We start from the raw sequence: 20,595 nt of genomic DNA, 5'->3' as shown, positions 1-20,595 counted from the left end.
AACCAGCAAAGGTCCAGCATTAATCAGCAAAGTGCCAGCATAAATCAGCAAAGGACCAGCATAAACCAGCAAAGGACCAGCATAAACCAGCAAAGGATCAGCATAAACCAGCAAAGGTCCAGCATAAACCAGCAAAGGTCCAGCATTAATCAGCAAAGGTCCAGCATTAATCAGCAAAGTGCCAGCATAAACCAGCAAAGGACCAGCATAAACCAGCAAATTACCAGCAAAGGACCAGCATAAACCAGCTAAGGACCAGCAAAGGACCAGCAAAGGACCAGCAAAGGTCCAGCATAAACCAGCAAAGGATCAGCATAAACCAGCAAAGGTCCAGCATAAACCAGCAAAGGTCCAGCATTAATCAGCAAAGTGCCAGCATAAACCAGCAAAGGACCAGCATAAACCAGCAAAGGACCAGCAAAGGACCAGCATAAACCAGCTAAGGACCAGCAAAGGACCAGCAAAGGACCAGCATAAACCAGCTAAGGACCAGCATAAACCAGCAAAGGACCAGCATAAACCAGCAAAGGACCAGCATAAACCAGCAAAGGACCATCATAAACCAGCTAAGGACCAGCTAAGGACCAACATTAACCAGCAAAGGACCAGCATTAACCAGCAAAGGACCAGCATAAACCAGCAAAGGACCAGCATAAACCAGCAAAGGACCATCATAAACCAGCTAAGGACCAGCTAAGGACCAACATTAACCAGCAAAGGACCAGCATTAACCAGCAAAGGACCAGCATAAACCAGCTAAAACCAGCATCCCAGCACCAAAACATACCTAACCAGCATATGCTGTTTTTTTCAACAGGGACAAGTAGGGTATACATTATTAAACATCATATGTATTCTGATAGCTTGTCTGTGGCAGTTTTCCATTCAGCCAAAGTGTTTGTTGTCAAATTACTATTTGTTATTGCAAACTACAAATCAGTATGTGCGCATGTGGGCAACGCAGACAACGCAAGCACATACAACGCATTTTAAACAGTGTTTACCTGCACATTCACAGCCAAACAGAAATGAATTTCAAAGCAGACAGAAGAGTTTCAGTTCGACTCAACAAACACACACAGGCACGTACACACACCTGTCATAGCCGGCGTGAAGTGAAGCATAAGCAGCTGCAATTACCAGGTATCGTCCCCCTCTGCCCCCTGTAGTCAGTGGCCAGCCGTAATTGGCGTACGAGTGAAGGGAAAATTGCGTGAGCGCGCCGCCGTGTCACCGGGTGTCACGTGGTGAAATGACTCGTGAGGAACCTCAGACGCGGCCTGTTATTGTGCCTGTCAGCGATTTAGCGACACTGTAGACTGACAGTACAAGTGTGTGTGTGTGTGTGTGTGTGTGTGTGTGTGTGTGTGTGTGTGTGTGTGTGTGTGTGTGTGTGTGTGTGTGTGTGTGTGTCGTGACATAAACCCAGGCCTTTTGCATCACCTTTTCAAGAAAAAAAAACCCTCTATTTTAGAAAACGATTAGCTTTATAGGTAGCGAATTAGAATAATGGAAAGCCATTAACGTTAATATTAAAGGTTTTTTGTCAAAATGCAATGTGTCTGTGATGACGCATTTCAGCGGTCATCACCATCATTAATCCTTGAACGTTTTTAATATTTGGATTTTTAAAAAAATGTATGTACATTTATAACACTATACTTTGTATTATATCACCTTTTCGTCAAGATACAAAAAAAAAAAAAACTAGTTAATTTAGTTATGCCATGTCTATGGGAGGGATGGTAAATTTGACATCAGCCTCTTTTTTTTTTTTTCTTCTTTGATTGAAAGTCATGAAAACACTATGGTTGAGTTTATTTTTTGCTATTTGACCAAATGGGAATGCAAAATATATATTTGTGGTACTGTAACAATTCACTGCTCTCGGACTTTATTTTACTATGACTACTTCTGCTATGAGAAACCCGTGAATTGTGAAAAAAAATCTATTGAACGGCTTAACATTAACCATAGCAAATTTGGAGTCTCTAATTCAAATTCTCTAGCGCCACACTTGTCTGAAGTTTTAATCATGTTTATGCCAACTTTGAACCGTAAGATCTAGAAGGAAAATTCGTTTTCCAAGTCAAAGGTCAAGGTCAAGTTTTCCAGGTCAAGTTTTTATTTTTATTAGTTCGAAAAACCTACTTTTTTGAACTCGTCTTAGACAGCTTGTCTGATTTTTTACCAAAATTGGCTCAGATCATCAGATAAACCGAGGCCTTTTGCATCACCTTTTCAAGAACAAAAACTCTATTTTGGAAAACGATTAGCTTTATAGCCAGCGTATTAGCATAATGGAAAGCTATTAACTTTAGTATTGAAGGTTATTTGACAAAATGCAAAGTGTCTGTCAAGATGCCTGTCTAAAAAGTAAGCATCACAGAAGATTTAAGGAAACTTACCACCTTATTTTTGCTGTAAGAGTGAGCACAGGCATTTGTACATTTTATGGGTGTGGCTTCTGGTCTCATCTACATCCAGCTATTTTTAGCTGTACAAAACAGCTAAAAAAGCAGTTTTGCTGCTTGATATTGCAAATTAGTTCCAATTCCAGTCTCAACATCAACCATAGCAAATTTGGAGTTTCACTCATGTTTATGCTAATAACCTTTGAACTGTAAGTTCTAGAAAGATTTTTTTCTCTGATTTCATGACTCATGCCAAGTTTATTGGACACCAAAATTTCAAAATCGAAAGGTCAAGTTTTTATTTTTATACATACTTTTTCGAACTCGTCCTAGAGAGTCTGATATTCACCAAAATTGGCTCAGATCATCTTTAGATCATGATGGCAAAAAGTTATGGAATTCAGGTGGATTGGTCAAACCGTTCTCGAATAATGTGTGAACGAATTTGACCAAGAGCACACAAAAAAAGATGTGAGGCTATATCTCCGCAAAGGTTTGGTGTATTGAGACCAAACTTGGTGTGTGTTATAACAACCATGATCTGAGGCTTCCTCCAGAGTTTCAGCACAGTGCCACCTAGTGGTCAGGAGATATGAAAAGTGTCTATTTTTGCTTATAACTTCTAAAAGGTTTGGCTGAAAATCACAAAACTGTTCTCCATAGATTTGGTAGCATGCCGAGTTGAACCTATTGCCCAATTTTGGGTGTCAGCCATTTTGAATTTTGTTGTAAAATGCTATATTTTACAAACACATATCGCGTATCGTTATAAAACTCGGTATGTGTCTTTGGCACCATGCCCTCATGGTACTGAAAAAAAGTTCATGGTTACAAAGGTTATAATGAAATTTTCAAAAATGCTAATAACTTTTGTTTAAACTAACTTATTGTAATGAGACTCTTGATAGATTCATTAGATCATGCCGGAAACATCTATACTAATTATGCCATAATTAGCCGGCATTTTGATTTATGTTGAAAACCTACTTTTCCGAACTCCTCCTAGACTATTGGTCCGATTTTCACCAAATTTGAGGCTGTATCTTTACAAAGCTTTGATATATCAACACCAAACTTTCTGAGTGCCATTGTCACCTTGCACAGAACACACCACAGTGATTTGATAACAGCGTCTCCTATTGGTCAAAAATGATAAGTCAATAAATCATATTATTAGTGGTTGCATTTATGATTTTTCAGCCATTTTGACTAATATAGTCTTAAAATGGTTTTAATTACTCATTGCTACAGTAAATACAGTATGGTCTGATGCTCCATGCCATTCTTAGCTCCTTTGTCTGTTGTGCTTGGCCCCTTAATTGCTGCTTGCAGCTATTATTCTTAGTTATTTCACTATAGTGGCTAATGAACCTAAAGTCTCACCCACAGGCTTACTTACACATTGAAGAATAAGGTGGATAAATCACATTTGAACAATGAACAAAGTTTCTGTAGCATTTAGTAGTCTTAATATTTTTTATTATTAAAGTTGCATCTGTTAACATAATGCTTGTGAAGCCAGTGCTATGTTTGGTGTAGTTATAGACTATTATGCTATTTATTTGATATTTTAAATTAGTGTGTATTTTCCTCATATTTAACTTTATTAATTGTGTTGCGATTTTGCTTAACTTGCGTGCAAACAAAGCGTTAGTGTTCTGTATCAGTGTGTGTTGATGTTTTCTTTGTGCTTTTGTCTCTAATCCATGTTTTCTCTAATGTATTCCAGCGTGCAGACATCGCAAACACTCACAATCACAATGTCGATGCTTTGAAGTCACTTGAGTGTGCGTTTCATCTTTCATGTCATCTTTTTGTTATTTCCCTCCATTTTTTTTTTTTTTACACGAGTACTTTCCTCTCAATCCCAGTCTTTGTTTGGAGGGCTGGTTAAATCAAGACAACACTCTCTGTCTGTTTTTGATTTATGTGAATCAGATTGATTGTTTTAATGCACCTGACTTTTGACTGATGTTTGGTTTGCGTGCGTGCAGAAAGGAAACAAAAGAAAGTTTCTGCAGAGATTAAAGCAAATATTACCATAAAATCAGCAAGTCAAATCAGTCACAGGCTTCCTGAGGTATAAATCACTTTATTGCAGTTTGAAAATCCATGTTACAGCTGTATTATTCTTTCTTGTATATCGCTAAATGGAGAGCGATGAAGTTATAATAGTAAAATTAACACAACCGACTCGGGCAGAGCTGATGTTTTTATAACACAGAAGTCTGAAAACTTTATATAAGCTCCAAAAGTAATTGTACGTTTTCTCACTGCCTGACTAGAGAAGGAAAACGTCTCTTTTTCTTGTAAAAGCCCCGGAAAGCAGGACCGCTGTTGTCGGCTAATTAAATACAAGCTCTGGATAAACCCCTTCCGCATAATAGAAAACCCAAATAATTACAGTCTCAGTCAGAACGGCTCCATCCTGTTTCACACTCGGATAAAAAAAGCTCCTCAATTATCATTGTTTTTGGCTAGCGTCTAAATATCCAAGGCACACCCTTCCCGCCCTCTTCCCCGCGGCGTCCATCTCTCCAACTCGCCGTGATTGCCAATTAGAGCAGAAATCAATTTACAGTCTCCATTGCTTAATTGATATCATCATGTTTACTGTAGAATGAATAATTGATTATTGTATCATTACATCAAACCGTAGTCGTGCGTGAAGCACGCCCGGCAGGTAGTCGCCGCTGAGAGGTTTTCTCGTTAAAAAGCTGTGATTGTCGATAATTAAGGGTTATCATTATATTCCCACTTCCCTATTACAGATTCAGCCTTCCAACTTCGGCCAGAAGACACACTGCCACTTTCAGTTTCTAGACCCGAACCGAAAAGACGTCTAGATGAAATCTAAAAAGCTTCCAAATAAATTACTAGTTGACTGAACATGTATAAATAAACAGAATAATCGTGGCTCAAGACGGTCTCTGTAGACTTGTGTCCGTGACTAAGCAGCCCAGGTGATTTTGAATGGAGTTTCAATGGTGTGAGATTGTGGTGTTGCGTCAATCTGCAGCTCCTGAAACTGAGGAAGAAGAGAGAGTTAATTCAACAGAAAAATACATTTTTTTCAGACAAAACAGAAGCTAAATGCAGCATTACGTCACTTGCTCCTCTGGAGTGAATGGGTGCCGTCAGAATGAGAGTTTAAACCACTCCAGTCAATCAGTTAACATCTTGTGAAGCGGAAAGCTGCGTTTGTTCGTAAAAACTAGAGGTCGACCGATAGAACCTATTGATTAGGGCTGCTCGATTATGGCAAAAATCATAATCAAGAAGATTATTTTGGTCAATATTGTATTCATGATTATTTAACACTTTTACTGGGTCCAAAACTTTATATTAGTGATTCATTTAAAGATAGCAATACAGTATAAAAGTATTCAGTATTTTTTTTATTTGTATCTTTTTTTAAGCAAGTCTAAAGTAGTCTACTACAGAAATTGTATAAAACCGTGTCTTTCGGTAAGAATTAAACATGCTTTGTTTCTTATTAAAACTACAAAAGTTCTTCATTTAAGAGCATTGAGTTATTTTTCTCTTTGTATTTTTATGTTTTATTAATATTAAGGACAGAGACAGCAGAAGGAATATTATTTGTTGCCGTTTTACGAGCCACACGGACGCATATACTGTATGCACACGTATTGTCATTCTCAACTGTTTATGATCATTTAAGACATAACTGACAAGGGTTTACATGAATAATCACCAAGCGCCTCATTTTGAAATATTTTTGTGTGTATTTGACCATTTAGGCGTGCACCTTGAGCTAAAAGATAACTTTACATGTCCGTGTTCTGCTCCGTCTCTGAGAGCAAACACAGAACAGCGCAAGCTCTCTTTCTCGCTTTTAAAAACGCATCAAATAAACATTAATAAATCAAGCACATCCCGTTTTTTGAAAGTCACGTTACATGATTTTGCTGATTTGCATGTGAATTTAGGCTTTTACGGAGGAGCGAAAGCGCACCACTGGAAAGGGGCCGGAATAGGGTGCAATAATCGTTTCATCTCGATTACTGTATTTTCATGATCGTTGGAAGCCGAAAACTAAAAAAAAAAAAAAAAAGTCTAAAAAAAAAAAGTTTAAAATTAAAGTTTTAATTACTCATTTTGTAAAGTTTTTGCTTAGAACAAGAAAAATAATCTGCCAATGGGTAAGCAAAAATATCTTATTTCAAATAGAAAACAAGATTATTTTTTCTTACCCCATTGGCAGATTATTTAGCTTGCTTCAAGCAAAAACTCACCTAATTTTCGACTTGTTTTTTTTCAGGAAACAAGAAAATTTTTACTCATCTACAAAATACTTCTTGATTTAAGAATTTTTAGATATTTTGGCTGGAAACAAGACAAAAAAATCTTAGAAAAGCATTTTTTTTGGAGTGCATATGATTTCATTTCTATACTATGGCTTTTCATTTCAGTACTATGGCTTTTGTGTAGATATTTAAAGATCTTAAGCTTGATATGAAATGGTAACACTTCACAGTAAGAGTCAATTTGTAGCATTAAATAAGATTGATAAAAGATAGAAGTACTGTTCCTTATTAGTGTGTTAATTTAAACATTTATTGATATTTTATATGTTTAAGTTGTACTGTTAACATTAATGAACTATGAACTAACTTTAATGCTCAATATATAATTAACATTAATAATTTTTTTATTTACAAAGTATGGTTTAGTCCCTTTTTTTAAATAGTAGACCACTTTTTTAGTTTCCATTCAGTATCCATTTTAAAAACTTATATCGGTTGATTAGTCGGTATCAGCCACTGTGGTCCAACCTAGCTATTGGTAAAATCCAACTAGAGTCGACCTCTAGTAGAAACAACTCCATTAAGGTGTTTTAGCTTAAAACCTTTGTTTCTGGCCAATAATCCATAATAACCAGGGGTGCACATAAGTGGTCCGCAGGTATGCTTATGGACCAAAATAAGAAAATGCGCTGTCTAAATAAGTTCAGAGCACGCATTTGCGCACCAACATGCTTTATTAAAAATAAAGGTGCATCACGATGCAATAGAAGAACCTTTTTTGTCTGAATGGTTCCAACAAAAGAACCTTTAACATCTAAAGAACCTTTCTGTTTTACAAAAGGTACTTTGTGGTGAAAGAAGGTTCTACAGATTATAAAAAGGTAAGAAAGAGATGATTTTTTTAACAGAACTACTAATACTATTACTAATAATACTAATACTATTTACTATAAAATAATTGTATTTTTATTTATTATCACTTTTTTTAAAAAAACATACTACCACACTTTATTATTGTGGTTATTATATATATATAACTATTGGTGAACTATTGCTTTAAGAGCTTAAACGTGTGTGTGATTACAGACCAATTCAGTCAATGACCTCATAATGGCATGATGAAGAAAAATAAAAGATGTTGCAGCGAATCGTTGGGAAAAGCCACCTCTGATCTGACATACGCCGCTGAGGGCAAACACACACATGGAGACAGATGGAGCTGCCTCGCCTCTTTCAGACTTATTATGCAGTCGGGAAATACTAAGAAAGATAAATGATTCGGTGTGGCCTGGAACACTAGTTATTCAGATTCACATGCGCACAGTTTCTTTGTCATTTCCCCCCCTTTTCGATTCTTCTCATGGCTCGTATAAATCTCAGTCTCCGGAGCTTCTGCCTGCAGTCTTATTAATAGAAACGTGCGATCGATGCGCATACAACTTTTAAAAGCATTTCTTTTTAAGCAGACCAGGAGAATGTAAACTTCTCAATGTATTTATTAAGCTCGCTGCACAAGGGTGGAAGTATGAAGGACTAGGAAAACAACTTCAATGGGGTGTATGCTTTCAGATCTTAAGCTTCAGATTATTGCCATTAGTGATTACTGTAATTTTTTTTAATGTTCTCAACATTAAAACAAATACTTCCATGCATGCATTTTCATTTAAAATAAATCTTAGTTTAAATAATGTAATTATTTCATATATGTTTATTAAATATGTTCTTAAAAATATCTCTTTTAATAATTACAAATCGATTTTAAGTACAAAATAATTTAAATGTTTTTTTTTTTATATATATAAATATTGTAAGCATTTATAAATTAAAAATTTAAAATAACTTTATATAAAATATAATTATATATTTCTTTGTATTGATTTTGGGGTGAAATTCGACCAGGAAAATTTAAACACAACAAACAAATATTGTATATGTTGTAATGTATAAATTATTTTAAATTTAAAAAATATAATTATTTATAATGTTCTTAATTTTCAAGAAAATAATATCTCTTAGAAATATTAAAATATTAAAATCTCTGAATGAAAAATAATGTTATATAAAATATAATTATATATTTCTTTGTTATAATTTTGCAGAGTAATTTGAGAATAAATTAATATTGAGAACAAATAGTTATTTTAATTAATATAACTAATATATAAATAATATTCTTAATTTTCAAATAATATCTTTTAGAAATATAAAAATTTAAATATTAAAATCTCTTTAAAATGGAAAGTAATTATATATATATATATATATATATATTTCTTTGTAATTATTTTGCTGTGAAATCTGAGATTAAATTAAATTAAACGCAGCATACAAATAATTATTTTAATTAATATAGTTATTTATAATATTCTTAATTTTAAAAATAATTCTTAGAAACATTAAAATTTATTAATAAAAATATTTTAAATATAAACATCAGTGTTTATAATTTCTTATTGTCATAAAAGTAATTTAGCTTAAAAAAACAATTATATAAATTTGTAAATACATAGCTTCAAGAACTATCAATTTAAAATGTATTTTAAAAGCTGCATATAAAATTACTAAATTAAATACTTAAATAGATTTTTTGAAATGTATTTACCAGATATTTTACATTTTTAAACATCGCAAGGAAACATCGCAAGGTATATATTTTCAAATAAATAAATACGAATAAAAAATTAATTAAATTTAAAATAAATTGATTTTAGTTTTTAAGCAGAAACCTCTTGTCCATATAAAAGGTACCATTTTTTTGTATCAGTGGTTTTGTCAGTATTGCTAAAGTATATGCATGAAGCATCTTACCTCATTGTCATATGTGAAATTTAAGTTGACTTCAGGCTTCCCATCCACTTTCAAGGTGACCGTAGCGGGTCTATTTGATAAACCCCAAACCCTCACGACACCCAGGGTCAGTCTGTCAGCCTCGGCCAGTCCATTTACAGAAACCTCACTGGTAAGAGTACTCTATAAACACAAATCACATAATGAATATATGTGAGGAAAATGTACTTAATTATCATCAAAATAATGTCTTAATGGAAAAACATGGACATATGACCTGTTTTTAAAGATTCATTCACTTAGATCTTACTAGAACAGAATGAACAATAACAGAAAATAGTTGTTTCAGTATTTATGTAACATCTGTGCTGAGACAACTCAACCTAGCCGAGTCTGACCTCGTTTTACAAACAGTTCTCAACTCCATAGGGCCGTGTTTTCCCCACCGCACGAATAATCTCAGCACATACGACATCAAACCCACAGGACGTCCAGAGAGCTTTGACCCGGGCCAAGTGGCCTTGAGCTGCTACAGCATGAAACGGTTTTGGATCAGGATTTGTTTATAAATAGAGAGTGGCCACAGATGTTTGGCTCCGAGTGAGATGGACAATCTTTGATTCCCTATTGGATTTAATGACCACAATCCAAATGAATCTGAAAAAACGGCACACTTAGCTTTCTTCAAAACATATTAACTTACATCAAACACAGAGAAAGATGTCGAGAGGTATTTGCCATTCTGAACAGTGTCTGTAAGGAGAAAGAATAAAAACAAGATTAAGAGAAAAAACAATGATTTTAGAATGATCTGTATTAGAAAAAAATACACAAAATAACATGTGAAGATATACTTTTAGAACAGAGTTTTATTGATTGTAATGCTGACAAGGCTTTAAATTAAAATATGTTACCATTAATAGTATTTACTATAAGAACAAATATAGAAGAAATACATGCTTCTTTGCTAAACTCCAAAAACATGCCTACAGTATATACATTCAATTCACATGTTTCTTTGCACAATGCTACAGATGAACTCAAAAGTTTACATACACCTTGCAGAAGCTGCAAAATGTTAATTATTTTACCAAAAATAAGAGGAATCATGCAAAATGCATGTTATTTTTTTATTTAGTACTGGCCTGAATAAGATAAGAAATTTCACATAAAAGATGTTTACTAGGGGTGTAACGATTCATTCATTTTCTCGATGCATCGATTACAAATCCTGCCGATGCATATGCATCGATCTTGAAACATGGATTTTTGAATCGTGAATCGTTTGTTTCAGTCAATAATCGATTTAATATTTTAAAATCGAATGAATCGCGATTATATAACGAATATACGATGGATAATTAAAAAAAATAAAAATAAATCTTAAATTAGTTGCGTCTGCGACGTAAAGTGCGCCCTCACTGCAGTGGCGCAGTGGATTACGTCACTAATCTTCAATTCGCGCCTGTTTGTTGTCATCTGAATAAACGCAGCAGTGCACAATGGAGGGCAACGAAGAAGGAGAAATTTGCAAGGCACCAGCCAACATGAGATCAAAGGTTTGGGATTACTTCGGTTTTCACAAAGTAAATGGAAAGATTGACAAGTCCGTTGCAGTTTGCAGACATTGTAAATCTGAGTTAAAATACTTTGGAAATACAACGAATCTCCGCAGACGTCATGCCATTAATATAGACATACCTGCACCTTAAAAGCAGCTAGTATTTCAGGGTCAGACGTGAGAAGTGTACAAATACAGTGTCTTTGCTGTATTTACACACTTTCTTTGCTGTATTTATACACTTTCTTTGCTGTATGTACACACTTTGCTGTATTTCCTAAATGTTCAGGAAATGTGTGCAATGTTTACAATAAAAGCACTCATTGTGCATTGAATATGTAGAAGTAGTATTATTTTTCTGGGTTTACTTGCCTTAATGTATTTTGAGTCCTAAGAAGTTAAGCTATTGAACTGAAGTCCTGAATCAAGTTATTAAATCTATTGAATGGTCATGAATTTCCCAAAAAATGATTTTATTTGCTCAGATACAGATGTATACTAAAATTTACAGAATAGAATCGTTAATAATCGAATCGAATCAAATTTCATTGTTAATCGAATCGAATTGAATCGTTCTGATTTGCAAAAATCGTTTTTGAATCGAATCAAAAACCTCTGAATCGTGAATCGAATCGATTCGCTGTCTACCCAAAGATTCACAGCCCTAATGTTTACACAAGAGACAATAATAGTTACATTTATAAAAATGTCCCTGTTCAAAAGTTTACATACACTTGATTCTTAATACTATGTTGTTACTGTGTTTTTTCTTTGTTTAGTGATAGTTGTTCATGAGTCCCTTGTTTGTCCTGAACAGTTACAGTGCTGTTCTTCAGAAAAATCCTCTAAGTTCCACAAATTCTTTGGTTTTTCAGCATTTTTGTGTATTTTAACCCTTTCCAACAAGGACTGTATGATTTTGAGATCCATCTTTTCACACTGAGGACAACTGAGGGACTCATATGCAACTATTACAGACGGTTCAAACACTCACTAATGCTCCAGAAGGAAAAACGATGCATTAAGAGACAGAGGTGTAAACTTTTGAACCGAATGAGTACATTTTTCCTATTTTGCCTAAACATCATATCTTTTTCAAATAGTAAGTGAAAAAAAAAAAAAAAAAAAAACAGAAGCTACAGAAGATACTTATATTTTTCCCAGAAGACAAAATATGTTAAATTTACCCTGATCTTCAAATTCAAAATGTTTTCATCCCCCGGCTCTTAATGCATTGTGTTACTTTCCTTCTTTTGAACAGGGTCATTTTCATTAATTCAACTATTATTTTCTCTTGTGCACTAAATGTGAAAACAAAATATCTTATTCAGGTCAGTACTAAATAAAATAAAAATACCATGCATTTGGTATGATCCCTCTTATTTTGGTAAAAGAATAACATTTTGCAGATTGCTCAAGGTGTATGTACATTTTGACTTCAACTGAATGTAATAACATAGTGCATTATTTATAAACTAACACATTTTGACATTTGCATCACATAACCAGCTCCATATGTATGGATTTTCTGATGTAGTAAACTTGCTCGGTAGCACACCCGGTGAAGAGAAAAAAAAATGTTTTTATCTATTTTATTAACACTATTGTTTAAGTTTAAAGTAGGGTTTAGTGTAGGTAGTATCTTACTTTCAAACGTAAAAAGCATTATCCTTTTAGTGCCACAATTCACCTCTGAATTGCCGCAATACTGCAACCAGCTTAAAACGTTGCCAGTCAACTTTGTCTGTTTTGGATAATAACGAACTTTTACGAGTTTTAGAGCTACACCCTGAAAATTACACTTTGAAAGTGTCACAAAATAGCACAAGAAGCAATGTAACTTCATTTCCACATATAATTTCCTCATGATTCCCATCCCTACACACACAAAACTCACCGATTCCCTCTCCGTCATCCCAGAAAAGGGATCCCTTTGCTGCACCTCCATCATCAAGAGCAACAATGAGACCCAGAGGATTCATACGACTACAAGAAAAAACAAAACATATTAACATAAAACCACTCACATTTACATATTATTAATCATTCAGTGTTCAGAAACTTGCTCATCTTGATAAACAACAGTGTGAACTCTTTTTGAGAATTTGACTATTTGTGGTGCAAGGCACTTCCTAAAAATGGAAACGCACTATGCAGGTATAGAAAAAAAAAAAAGGCCCATTAAACAGGAATTAAGAAAGATGCAGCATCGCTTTACCTGTAGTGCGTGTTGTTCTCTGGTTTTTGCCAGGGCAGGATGTAGCCTGCTCTCACGTGCAGGTTAATTTTGTCTATTGGTGCATCCATATCCACAAACTCTCCTGATGATCTTATAGATGTACCCTGGATGATAAATCACATACAAGCAGATAAGAGACCCTGATTTATAGAAGATAACGTTTCAAAGGGTGAATTTGCTTGGAAGCCAGCTTCATTATGCTGATAAAAATGTGCATGCTTACTAATAAAAAGCTTACTTGCATGTTGGTAGAATGCTTACCTTGTGGTAATCGTACCAGACACCCCTTGGCAAGTATGCCTTGATTACAGTCACGTCCTTCACAAAACAGCATCAATGAGAAACAAATTAATAAACAACATCAAACAGAAGAACAGAAGAATTGTCAACCTATTTACCTAAAAATAAATAAATAAAATAATATATATATATATACACATGCTAAGTTATAACACTACATATATAATTATAATATAATAATTTGGGTTCTTACCGGGTCCAAAGCAGGTGTGATTAGAAAAGCGGGACCCCAGAGGAACTGCCTGTCGATGTCCCATGTTTTTTCATCTGTGACAAACCTACAGTACAGAACACAGCACTGAACATCATCCACTTCACGTTGTACATAAAGTTTATGAGAAAGGTAACAAAAAATGAGTAAAAGACAGAGTTTTAGAGCTTGAAATGAAAACACGCAAAGGTTGAGATGCTGAACAAAACAGTACGTTCAGTCCGACAGATCAGGCTGCTAAAAACAGCATGGAAGAGGAAGGTTAGACGGGTCAACAGAGCAGTGATATCGAAGCAGTCTAAAAAAAATCATTAGATACAGGAATAAAAGACCAATACAGAGACAGGATTTGGCCCAAGTTCTGATTAGTCATTCTCATGATGCTTTGGGGGAGATGTAATTGAAACGAGAGGATGAACTGAAAATAGTGTGAGAAAGAAAGGATGGTGTAATGAAGATATATTTGGAAGGAAAGAGAGGAGCAGAACATGAATGAAGGTCTTAAAGAGACAGACAGGAAAGTTCTGTCATCATTTACTCAGGCCTTGTTAAAATTGCAAAAAGTTATGAAAAAGTAACGTCAATAGAACTAACTGGACTAAAACTGGACTAACCTACTAAAATGTCTTTCAGTGTAACAATAGTTAACATACCAAAAAAGAATCATTAGATGACATTAAAAGACTCACAATATAGCCCTAAAATACTAATTAACTACCAATCTTTGCCACTACCCTTCAAACCACTAGGTTTTACAGATTTGTCTGCAGGAAGTTTTTAATCATTTAAAATACAATAAATTAAGTATGATCGCTTATTCTTTTATGCATTTTAATTTGTACAGCAAAAGTACAGCGAAAAACAGTAAAATTCAGAAATATTTTTACTATTTAAAATAACTGTTTTCCTTTTGAATATATTTAAAAATATAATTTATTCCTGTGATTTCAAAGCTTATTATAATGTTGAAAACAACTGAGTAGAATTTTTTCAGGGTTTTTTTGATGAACAGAAAGTTCAGTTCATTTATCTGAAAAAGAAATATTTTGCAACATTATAAATGTCTTCAAAAAAAAAAAATTCAAACATTATACAGACTTTAAGCTTTTGAATAGTATAGTGTATAATGTTACAAAAGCTTTTTATTTCAGATAAATGCTAATCTTTGGATCTTTCTATTTAAAGGATAACTATTGCCAAAATGCAACCTGGGCTGTTTTTTTTTTTTTTACGAGACAACGAGACAAACTTATATCTAAAAGCAGAATTACGACAACCGAACCGTTTTTGAGATTGACCGTGATTTTGTTTCGTGGTCAATGGCCGGTGAATGGGAGTACTAAGGGCATAACTTTGAGCGCATCAAAATCTATATTTTTACAACACTAAGAAGGCTCGACACACCATGAAACTTTGCTCGAAGTATCGCCTGGGTCTCTACACATGAACTCCAGCATTGAGAACATTTTTGTGCACACAAAGTTTACTAAAAAGAAAGGTTTTGAACAACTCACTTACACTGTTTGGGTTTCCGCTCACAGCCATCTTGCCAGTCAAGAGGTGTCGATCTCCGAAATGCAACGTAATAGTGAGGAGAGAAAAGATGGATAGCTCCTAAAGCATATTTCCATATAAATGCACGACTAATTCGTTGTTTTGTCGCAAGTGAAAAACAATATTAACCTTCTAGTTGTAAAAAGAGCGTCATATAAGAAACATTCGGAGATCGACACTTCTTGACTGGCAAGACGGCTGCGAGCAGGAACCCAAACAGTGTAAGTGAGTTGTTCACAACCTTTCTTTTTAGTTAACTCTGTGTACACAAACAATGTTCTCAATGCTCGAGAACCAGCCTGTGACAGGGTCATAGAATCATCCATAGGCGTTGGATCCATTTGCAACAGTTTTATTAAATAAGACAGATCAGACAGGCAAGGTTTGGCAACAGCAGACTGGTGTGGTGAAGGCAAATCCGAAGAGTAAACAATAGTCCGTGCTAGTGGTCGAGGCCGGCGGCGTTCAAAGGGAATAATCCAGGAAACGGGCGTAGGTCGACAAAAGGCAGGCAGCAGAGAATCACACACACGATAAACAGTCCGGTTGGCAACGTAAAGGCAGTCCGAGGAATAAACGCTTAGGATTGATAGCATGACTAACAAAACTTCGCGGGGAACAAGTCAACATAGCGTGCCATAAATGGCCGATCTAAAGGAAGCGAACCGGGAGACCCGGAACCGGAAGGGAGAGTCCCAGGTACGGAATTATGGGTAATGGAGTCTGTTAAAAGTCCGGTGAGAGTTCCCGCTGGCGGGGGTTGGAGGGAGCCACAGAGACCGCGTTGGTGACAGAGCCCCCCCCCTGCGAGCGACTCCTGGCGCGAGGAGGCAACCGACGCCGGGGTCTACCCCTTCCACGGGGTGCTGGCCGATCTGGGTGCGATGAGTGGAAGTCGGTGATAAGGGAGGGATCTAGGATGTCCTCAGCCGGCACCCAAGACCTCTCCTCGGGGCCGTAGCCTTCCCAGTCGACCAAGTACTGCAGCTGATTCCTCCGGCGTCGGGAGTCCAGGATCGTGTTGACTCGATAGGCCTCCTCGCCATCGATGATCAGGGGGGCGGGTCCCCGTGGGGCGGTCTCATCTAGGTTCTCCACTCCTCCCGGTTGACCAGCGGGCTTTAACAGAGAAACATGGAAAGTGGGTGAGATACGATATTCAGCAGGGAGCTCTAATCTGAAAGACACAGGAGTAATCTGACGAATGATCTTAAAGGGACCCACGTACCTGGGACTTAGCTTCTTGCAGGGTAGCCGCAGACGGAGGTCTCGAGTGGATAGCCAGACCCACTGACCTGGTTCATAGGGTGGATTGGGTCTACGTCTGCGATCAGCTTGCACCTGGGTGTGACGGATGGCTCTTTGTAAGTGAACATGGGCCTGGTTCCAAGTCTCCTCGCTGCGTCGGAACCAGGAGTTGACCGCGGGTAGCTCGGAGGGCTCCCCTGACCAGGGGAACAGGGGAGGCTGGAAGCCCAGAATACATTGAAATGGGGTGAGGTTGGTGGAAGACTTACGAAGCGAGTTCTGGGCATATTCTGCCCAAAAGAGGTAACGACTCCAGTCCTCCTGATGATCGTGACAGTAAGAGCGCAGGAAGCGGGTCAACTCCTGGTTCAATCTCTCGGCCTGCCCGTTGGCCTGCGGGTGGTAACCTGAGGTCAGGCTGACATTGACTCCTAGGAGACGGAAGAAGCTGGCCCAAAGTCGTGAGGTGAACTGGGGGCCTCGATCTGACACAATATCCTCAGGTAAGCCATAAAATCTGAACACCGAATTGCACAGAGCCTCTGCTGTCTCCATGGCAGAAGGTAGCTTGGGGAGAGGGATGAGACGGCAGCCCTTAGAGAATCGGTCAATGACCGCGAGGATGGTGGTGTGACCCTGAGAGGCGGGCAGGTCAGTAACGAAGTCCATGGCTATGTGAGACCAGGGGCGGTTGGGTATGGGTAGTGGTTGGAGGAGGCCAGCTGGAAGTTGGTGAGGGGTCTTGGAGGTATTGCAGACGGAACAGTTCTTGACAAAAGTGATGGTGTCAGTACGAAGAGATGGCCACCAAAACCGGTTATGGAGTAGCTGGATGGTAGCTTCGATACCTGGATGGCCGGAACTGGGCGCGGAGTGAACCATGGTGAGAACTCGTGCCCGTAGAGTTAGAGGGACATACGTGAGCCCCTCAGGGCAGTTGGCTGGAGGTGGTTCAATAGCATGGCCCTCAGTTATCTCCGTCATGATATCCCAGGAGACGGGTGCCAGAATTACAGAGGGAGGTAGGATAGTCTCGGGAGGTGTGGTGGCATCGTCGGGTTCGTGCATTCTAGAGAGGGCGTCCGCCTTAGCATTCTGGGAGCCAGGTCGATAGGTAATTTCAAACTGAAAACGGGTAAAGAAGAGTGCCCACCTAGCCTGCCGGTGGTTGAGGACCTTGGCCGAGCGAATATATTCTAGGTTCTTGTGATCGGTAAGTATGGTGAAGGGATGCTGGGCGCCCTCCAACCAATGCCGCCACTCCTCGAGAGCGAGTTTAATAGCCAGTAATTCTCTGTTACCCACATCGTAGTCTCTCTCGGCCGGGTTGAGCTTGTGTGAGAAGAAAGCACATGGGTAGGTCTTGGGAGGTTGGCCCTGACGTTGTGAGAGGATTGCCCCTACGCCGGTACTGGAAGCATCTACCTCGACCAGGAATGGTAGTTTAGGATCTGGGTGATGTAAGATGGGAGCTGATGTGAAACTTTGTTTGAGTTTATTGAAGGCCAGAATGGCAGGAGGAGTCCACCTGAGGCGAGAATCGCCCTTCTTAATCATAGTAGTAAGGGGAGCTGCAACAGTGCTAAAGTTGCGAATGAATCTTCGGTAAAAGTTGGAAAATCCCAGAAAGCGCTGTAATTCTTTGAGCGTCCTGGGCTGTGGCCAGTTACGTACTGCTTCGACTTTAGTCTCATCCATGGCTACTCCCTCCGGGCTGATTATATAACCGAGAAAAGCGATGCTCTCCTGGTGGAATTGACACTTCTCCTCCTTGGCGTAAAGCTGGTGCTCGATGAGCCGCTGTAGAACTGCTCTGACGTGTTGTACGTGGTCGGTGTAGTTGTTTGAATAGATAAGGATGTCGTCAATATAGACGATGACCCAACGATTTAACATGTCTCGGAAGACGTCATTAACAAAGGCCTGGAAATACGAAGGACTGTTGGCCAGACCGAAGGGCATAACCCGGTATTCATAGTGGCCTGAGGTGGTGGAGAAGGCTGTCTTCCACTCGTCCCCCTCACGAATTCTGATGAGGTTGTAGGCGGAGCGGAGGTCCAGTTTGGTGTAGATCTTAGCAGTTCGTAATTGCTCCAAGGCTGGGGGAACGAGTGGAAGGGGATACCGGTATTTGATGGTTATGTCATTGAGCGCACGGTAGTCGATGCAGGGTCGCAAGCCGCCATCCTTCTTCTTTACGAAAAAGAAACCAGCCGAAGCAGGCGAGGTGGAAGGTTGAATGAAGCCCTTGGCTAGTTCCTCCTGGATGTAGGTGTTCATGGCCTCGGATTCGGGTTGAGAGAGTGGGAAAATGCGTCCCCTGGGTGGAATGGAGCCCGGAATGAGGTCTATGGCGCAGTCACCAGGACGATGGGGCGGTAGTTGGGTGGCCCTGGTAGGACTGAAGGCTTCGAGCAGGTCCTGGTACTCGCCTGGTATGGTATTGCTGGTGGCGAGCGGTGTGGATGGAGTTAGTGGTTTGACGACTGGTAGGCGGCAATGCTGCTGACAGTGAGGTGACCAGTGGAGGACGGAGCCTCCGGCCCATGAGATGGTGGGTTCATGCTGATTCAGCCAGGGGTAGCCCAGGATGAGAGGTGTGTGGGTAGAGGAGATGATGAAAAAGCGGATTGTTTCCTGATGGCCGGGTTCAATGCAGAGGGTGAGGTCCTTGGTGGTGTGTTCAATGAGCCCAGATCCTAATGGTCGCCCATCGATGGCGGCCACTGCCACGGGTTGAGAACAAGAGAGAATGGGCAGTTGATTAGCATTGGCAAAGTCTCTATCCATAAAATTCCCGGCAGCGCCGGAGTCAATTAGGGCAGTAGTTCTGATAGAAACTCCATCGGAGATGAGAGTTACAGGTATTTCACAACGACTAGGTAAGGGGTTGATTAAACTCACCGAGGTGGGTGGACGAGGTGGTCGAGTGGGGCAATTGGCCCGGATGTGTCCAGCCTGTCCGCAATACAAGCAGAGATTGTCTCTCCGCCGTCTCTCCCTCTCCTCCGTGGTCAGCTTAGTCACTCTTGTGGCACCCAGCTGCATGGGCTCCGGGGCGGCCTCGGTGGTCGTCAGATTAAATGATGAGGGGGTGAATGGACGATGTAACTTACGTGCTCGCATAACGTTGTCAATGCGGACCGAGAGGTCTATATACTGGTCCAGAGTGAGACCTTCGTCCCTGCATGCAAGCTCCACCTGGAGTTCGGGTTGTAAACCTCTTCGGTAGTGAAGTTTGAGAGGCCCATCGTTCCATCCACTCTGTGCAGCGAGGGTGCGGAAGTCCAAGGCATAATCCGCAGCAGTGCGTCGACCCTGTTTTAAAGCCACTATCTGTTCTCCAGCCTCACCACTCTCGGAGCTGGGTTGAAAGACCTCCTTAAAGCGCTGGAGGAATGCGGTGAAAGAGGGATAGGTAGGTTGGCCCAAATTCCAAACAGCAGTTGCCCAATTCAAAGCTCTCCCGGAGAGGAGAGAACAAACAAAGGCGATCTTACTCTCGTCGGTAGGATACAAATGAGGCTGTTGGTCGACAAACAGGGTACATTGCAGAAGAAACCCCTTACATTTTGATGACGTACCGTCAAACTTCTCTGGAAAGGCGAGCCGCGGGCTTGCAGTGGCTGGTTGGGCCGTAGGTGGTGGCGTGGGCGTCGGTGGAGTGGCGGGCGGCGTGGCTATCTGTAGCCCCTGTACAGCTCGGACCAGTTGCTCAGTCAAGGTGGTAAGACGATCCAACTGTTGTTGGTGGAGTGTCAGTACCGAAGCTTGGGCGGAAATCTCTGTGGTGATTTGATCGACTGTCGCTGGATCCGTCGGCGGCGAAGTTTTCTGTGACAGGGTCATAGAATCATCCATAGGCGTTGGATCCATTTGCAACAGTTTTATTAAATAAGACAGATCAGACAGGCAAGGTTTGGCAACAGCAGACTGGTGTGGTGAAGGCAAATCCGAAGAGTAAACAATAGTCCGTGCTAGTGGTCGAGGCCGGCGGCGTTCAAAGGGAATAA

At 39.1% G+C, this 20,595-nt stretch overlaps 1 protein-coding gene across 1 annotated transcript in view; it reads right to left on the bottom strand.

Moving 5' to 3' along the window:
* Positions 1–4,490: 4,490 nt before the first annotated feature.
* LOC141345367 (sucrase-isomaltase, intestinal-like) overlaps positions 4,491–20,595 on the bottom strand; it is an 83,924-nt gene continuing 67,819 nt past the window's right edge. Inside the window, exons 41-47 of the mRNA XM_073850224.1 lie at positions 13,763–13,847; positions 13,531–13,587; positions 13,249–13,373; positions 12,928–13,016; positions 10,173–10,222; positions 9,491–9,652; positions 4,491–5,442 (exon numbers count right to left, since the gene is read on the bottom strand). Of these exons, the coding sequence (XP_073706325.1) occupies positions 5,365–5,442; positions 9,491–9,652; positions 10,173–10,222; positions 12,928–13,016; positions 13,249–13,373; positions 13,531–13,587; positions 13,763–13,847 (646 nt within the window). The 3' untranslated portion in view covers positions 4,491–5,364. The remainder of the gene's footprint in view (positions 5,443–9,490; positions 9,653–10,172; positions 10,223–12,927; positions 13,017–13,248; positions 13,374–13,530; positions 13,588–13,762; positions 13,848–20,595) is intronic.

This window comes from Garra rufa, chromosome 11 (assembly GCF_049309525.1).
Source record: "Garra rufa chromosome 11, GarRuf1.0, whole genome shotgun sequence".
Classification (NCBI taxonomy): Eukaryota; Metazoa; Chordata; class Actinopteri; order Cypriniformes; family Cyprinidae; genus Garra; species Garra rufa.
This window is presented reverse-complemented; position numbering and strand designations above follow the sequence as displayed.